Here is a 6,538-nt window from a genome sequence, read left to right as displayed (position 1 = left end):
ATCTCAGATGGAGTGCACTGATTACAAGATAATTCCACTCAGAGAAACCAAGACTGGATCAAATGATCGGATAGTCAATGAAAACACTTGAGCAGTCACTGTGGGGCAGAGTGCGGGGTTTTCCAGGTGCAGATGTGATGCACTCTGTCCCTGACACATGTCTAATTATCAAATAAAAGTGCAGGTGTAAAGATAGCACAAGTGGGAAGCCACAAGGACAGTTGTGGTGGAGAAAAGAAATTTTTATTCTACAGAAATCTCAATGACATCTGACAGTGAGTGTAGCAAAAAATATCTAGAGAGCAACATAGTTAACTAAAAATGCAATCATGGTCTTAAGTTAAAATAAATCTGAAATCTAAAAAAACACAAACAAAATGAACAAACTAGTTTGATCTGGTGTAATGGTTATTAGATTTCATAGTATCCTTAAATAAAGATTAGCGCAAAGTAAAGGTTACCAGTAAAAGTTAATACTATACTGACTATCACTATAGGCCTTTTTCATGGAAGACATTTTGTTGCAGTGGGAAAAGCACAGGTGTAAATGATTAAATGAATGATGGCTGAGTTCCATTTATCTGCTTCAGATTCATTGTTGTAGTATTGTGCAAGCCAAATGTCTGTGCTGTGAAAAAGGCCTTCACTTCACTAGTGGAATAAATTTTAATGCGACTTGAAGTTAGAAACATCTCCTCAAGGGACTTTTTAAAAAAAGTTTTCCTCAAGTATTTGTGATTGCACAATTAGTGTGTGTCTGTGTGTGTTAGGATTCTATTTTTAAATCCAGTTATAATGAAGGAGAACTAACATGTAATTTATTGGAATTAATCTGCATGCAATCCACTAATCCTACAGTATATTATGTTGCAGAATTGACATTCTGTTCATTGTGGTGCCTCCCCTGCTTCACCTGGGTGACTCCTAAAATTTGTTGTTGTAATGGAGTTGCATTTTACAAAATTGGAAATGACAGATGTAGGCTTCTGAATTTGGCACACCTTGTTTTTCACAAGGTGCTTGATCCACATACTGAAGGTCCTGGTTCAAAACTATAAACTTGATTAGTTTGAATTATTGATATGATCTGAGTTTAACTGGGAGAATGCGACTCCTGAAATTGATGTGAAGTGATGCGCTTGAGAGAAGACTTTTCACTCGACTAGTGGTTGTACCGTGGTGTTAAAGAGTGATGCTTGTTATACCTCATAAACAATCTTGGGCAGTGTACAGACACCTGCTTGCACACAAACCCGACAACAGCCAATACTCTTTGGCCTGCCATCAAGTTCCTCTCAGAATTAATTTTAATTAGCAACAACTGACCTGCAGCCGGTGAAGTTCGTCATTTTAACCAGCAAAAGCGACAGTCTCCGCTGGCTAAAAATGAAAAGCAGCTTCCTGGATGTTTTATACTCTACTCTTTGCTAATGAAAAAAAGAGAGGAGATAAGGGATTCGTTATGGTTGGAGCATATAGTGGATTTTGCCAACCCAGGTGTCAGAACAGAGTCAATCACTGGTGCAACCAAATTTTTCACATCTACACACTAATTTTCACACATATGCAGTGAAATGCTTGCAGTGTAGAGCCCGGCTGTCATTAAAGTGAAGAGTGCTGCAACGCTAGCAGGCAGAGGTGGACAAAACACAGTAGAGTTCAGTAAAGAAAGAATCAGATACTGATCCTTAGAATCATCTCGAGACATCTTTAGCTTCCACACATTACTTCTCAGGTGGTTTGCTGTTGCGATTATTCATTCAGCACTGTTTCGCTAGTTTCCTCCATTGTGCATTAGGGATGAGAACAACAATATCCTTCTCTATCAACAGGGCAACTGAATTTAGGAATAGATCAGACTGACCCCCGCTGGAGTACAAGGCCCAGCCTGTTGTACATATTTTGTTAATTTTCAGTTTGGACAAATAACAGATATATTTGATTTTGTTCCACATGCAAAAGATTTTGCAAGAGTTTTGAATAAAAAGTGACAGTTCCATCTGGTATACATTTGTTCTTAGGTCTCTATGACACTTCCTGACTAAATAAAGCTTCACAAAGTAAAAAGAAGGCAGTGGACTCTTGCACACTGTCAGCACTGCATGTGTGAGTGTGGTCACTGTGCTTTTTTCTTAAACTTAATGCTGACACTGTGCAGGAGTCCACTTCCTTCTTTTCATACACATTTCTTATTGTTTAAAGAGAACCACTCTGAATGTGTTGCTGGTTTGAGGGATCTTATGACCTGGCTCTTCTAAATAGTAGAGCAAATGAATTGTATTATCTTTACAATAGGCAGTGTTTTGAATTCACACTAAACAGAAACCATTCTCATTGGCTGGGAGCATTTGAAAACAGGTTTCTTAGCTCAGCAGAAAATGAAGTCTGGGTAATTGTCCTCAAAAAATACATAATTTCCACGAGCTATGAATGGGAGGCAGTAAAATGAAGATGGCATACAAAAACCACACTGTTACTTTGATCATATCCCAAGTCTGTTTACTTCATAGCAAGCTTGAACAGCATTATTCTCCCCTATCGCTTCAGCCACTGTTAGCACTGAGGTTTAATGGCAGCATTTGCAAGATCTGCCATTGATCTCCAAATTCTGGCGACAGGCTCTTTTGTTTGCTTCTCAGCAAGACGTGGACCCGACCTGGAGGAGGCTCTCAAACTTCTAAAAAAGATGGATTACAGGCCTTAAAATAGAGCTGTGCACCTGTCGCCTAACATTTTCCAGCATGGACACTCTCGGATCCAGTGACCGCACCAAATGTCACATGAAGGGGACCACAAAGCTGATGCGCAGTTGGTGGCTTTCAAAACCCAAAGAGGAGCCACAGCAAACAAATATGGACTACAAACATATGAGAGTAATGTCTCTCAAGATTTGGATCACGTTTTGAAATGGTAATGATATTACATACTCTACATATGGCCATAACACTGTAGAATTACACTGATGACACCCCTCTACAGTGCAGCTGGGGACTGGTGGGTGTTTTAGGGTGATAAAGACACTGAGTGGCTGTGGCTTTTAAAAACATATATTTTTATGCTTTTAATGCTATTTTTCTTGCTTATTTCCATACTTTCTTTGCACGAATTTGACAGCTGAACTGTTTTTTAATTCCTTGTTTATTCACAAGTGTTTATTGTGTGACTGCTGTGTGACTGATTGATCTACCCTGAGAACTTCAGTTCTTTCTGTTTGCTCCAGTTTCTTTTCTTTCTTCTGCTAGACATTCATGAAGTGAAGTCATTCAGCCTCAACATAAGCACAAATCTTTTGCTCAATTTGAAATCATTTTAACTCATCCGATCGAATCTTTGCCTCAGTTTGTGCCTCACAGGGCTAAGTTGCATCCACTTTGCATTGACTTCATAAGTGATCAGGTCACCTCTAAAATCTGCTTTGTATTCAGTCTGAACCAAGCGGCAACCTCCGGGGCTGAAAAATTAAGCAAACGCAGAAGTGCCAAAAACCCAATGTTAAAATGCCCAACTTTACAGCAGAAACAAACATGTTTACAGCCTGGTACAAAAAACTTTTTTGTCCCTATAGCTAATTTCCCTGTTAAAAAGGCCATTATATTCATCAGAATAAAATGCCTCCTGATATAAATCTCTTTCTCTGTTGCCGAGATTGAATGATTGACACACAGCATCCAGCACAGCAGCCGATCAGCATTCACGGATTGACGTGCAGGCGATCATCCCGCCCATAGCGCTTGGTGCAAAGTTGAAAGCGAGTCCAGCGGAGCGCTGACACAGATGCTGAACTTTTCTGTTTTATATCTTATATAGTTTTATTCATCGTTCGGGTGTTGTGCGTCTATTGGGGGGGAAAAAAAACCACACACACATACTGAAAACACCCAATTAAGAAAACTTTTCAACTGTCTACTAATAACTGAGTTGTTGTGGTGACAAATAAACGGGTTACTCCCATATTTCAACCATCTTTGCCTGCAATATACTTTAATGGGAATGTGCTACCAACAGCTAACTCATCTTTTCATTCCCCCTTCATGACAACTGTGAGGGGGTTGATTTATTTATTTATGTTTTTAAATTTAAATTTATTTTTATAATTGACCCATTTAAATTATATTTAGGCTTAAACTTATGCATAATTAATGGCGTGGCCGCCCTGAGTGACAGGTGGGTGCCCTATCAGGTGGATTGCCGCTAGCTGGTTTCATCAATCAGGCTTTATTCTGCCCACCTCAGCGCCACCTCTTTGCCCATATTTGGATTAGCCAGAGTCAGGAACTGCTAAGATGGCAACACAGTCTATGGTCTGAACACACATTTGTGATCACGATCCCATAATGCTATAGCATTTCTTTGCCGCAAACCTAAGGTTGCTGTTTTCCTTTTGTAAAAATGTGTGCTACATTAATGAGGTTAAATACAATTTAATAATACTTGTTCACAATTCCAATCCAAAGAGTTGATAAACATGGACACTAGAGCTGCAACGAATAGTCAATTCATGTATTTGTCGATCAACAGAAAATTCAATGCCAACTATTTTGATAATAGATTAATCATTTATGTACATTTTCAAGCCAAAATCCTGAATATTTATTGTTTCCAGCTCCTCAAAAGTAAGAATTTGTTGATATTTTCTGTCTTACAGGATAGTAAATCTTTTTTTTTTCTTCTAAACTGTTGGTGGTCATAAGACATTTGATGACATTACATTGGGCTCTGGGATATTGTGATGGGCATTTTTCACATATTTCTGATGTTTTTTTTTATTTTTTTAGACCAAACAATCCATTGATTAATCGAAAATATAATCAGCAGATAATTGTTAGTTGCAGCCCTAATGGACACATTGTGCATGAATACTCAACATAAATTAAAAGGCTGGTGTTAACCTTTTACAGTGATGTATAGAGGCAGCAAATTTAGATGTGGCGTTCAGTGATCAAATAAGACTTTAATAAAAGTGATACTGAGAAATTAATCTTCTTAAATCGTTTCTACAACTTGTGTATGAAGATTCGCAGTCATCCAGGTCACAGAATATCTAGAAGTTCTCAGTAAAAGGAAGCTGGATTTGCACTTTGGACAGCGAGGACAAAAAAGGTCACAGTGTGACCTCACTCATTTGTATCAGATAATTATTCAGCAAAGTCAAAAATTACGTGATGAATAATAACTCTTTTGAAAACTACAGATTTTGTTCTGACCTCAGATGTCAGTGCCTCCTAACAACCACTTCTAGTGTTGTGTGTCATGTAGTTAATATTCACAAGGCGTAAATCTTGATTGCTCTTTGCACTGTACAACCTTTTTCCTCTGTTAATCACAAACATATTCACTCGTTTCTTTCCCACAAAGAACCATTTATTCTTCACACATTTACTGAAAATTACAGTTTATTGAAAGGACACAGAAAGGTCAGAGAACACAGATACATGTAGCTAGGAGTTACTACTCAGTGCATGGCACATTCTCAGGGAGACGACCCATTGTGAGTCTTTGGCTCTTTGCCTCTGGAGTGTTAAAGGCAGAAAGAGTGCTGAAATATTAAATGTTGAACAGTTGGCCAGCCAACTTGAGCCTCTATGTTTCAAAATGTGGAGGAGTAAATTAACCTTGCTACAATGAGTGACAAATAATATTCTAAGTTGGGTAGTAGTAATAGTAGTAGTAGGAGTATTTTTTATTTGTCAATTGAAATACTTATCACAGGATACAGTGTCAGACCTCACCAGTGCAAAGGGATTTTTCTAGAAAGATCACACATTTAGAAAGCAGTGTCCTCACTCAGAATAAAACTCAGATAAGTAAACAACAAATGAACAATCATGAAACAAGTTACCAGTGCCATTGCTACCTTTTTTAAAAAGAATTTCTAGAATGCATGCCATTTTACTATGGAGGTTTTCAGATGACAGTTTGAAATTTGTTGACAATTCCAGTGTCTCAGCTTTTGCAAACAATGCTGATATGCGTATGTGTAGCTTTGTGGTGTGTGTGTGTGTGTGTGTGTGTGTGTGTGTGGGCGCACATATGTTTTTTGTGAGAGTGCGCAAATGTGTGCTCTTAGAAAGATCCTTCAGGCAATGCAGGAGCTCTGCATTTTGGATGATTTGCCGTCCACTCAGTTGTATTTATGTGGCTTTGTCTTTTTGATGCTGCCTCCCTCTGCCTCCTCGCTGTCGTCTGAGAGCTTTGTGTTGAATTTTCCAGTCTGCGCTTGGCTCCTTTGCTGTTAGGTTCAGAAGATAAAGAATCATAATGAGCAAGACTGACACAATAATATTCCACAGTAGACGTGGTGGTCTGTAATCTGAGCAGAAAATGCTCCTAAATATCTGTGGGTGCAAAGGAAGTAGAAAAACGTATTTTTGTTGTTAAATATTATATTGCCATTACTACTGGGCATTATAATCAGTTTCTGATTCCTCTCTCAGTCCTGGTTCTCACTACACAACTTCTGTCTCTGCTGATGCAGCCAAATGAAGGTGTTGCCTTTGAAAGACTGAATGCTATTGTTCTGAACCCTCTGATCCTCCAC

At 38.6% G+C, this 6,538-nt stretch overlaps 1 protein-coding gene across 1 annotated transcript in view; it reads right to left on the bottom strand.

Moving 5' to 3' along the window:
• Positions 1 to 5,343: 5,343 nt before the first annotated feature.
• Positions 5,344 to 6,538, bottom strand: part of luzp2 (leucine zipper protein 2) — a 139,485-nt gene continuing 138,290 nt past the window's right edge. The window contains exon 12 of the mRNA XM_044195776.1: positions 5,344 to 6,229. Coding sequence (XP_044051711.1) covers positions 6,122 to 6,229 — 108 coding nt within the window. The 3' untranslated portion in view covers positions 5,344 to 6,121. The remainder of the gene's footprint in view (positions 6,230 to 6,538) is intronic.

This window comes from Siniperca chuatsi, linkage group LG1 (assembly GCF_020085105.1).
Source record: "Siniperca chuatsi isolate FFG_IHB_CAS linkage group LG1, ASM2008510v1, whole genome shotgun sequence".
In the NCBI taxonomy this organism is placed as follows: domain Eukaryota; kingdom Metazoa; phylum Chordata; class Actinopteri; order Centrarchiformes; family Sinipercidae; genus Siniperca; species Siniperca chuatsi.
This window is presented reverse-complemented; position numbering and strand designations above follow the sequence as displayed.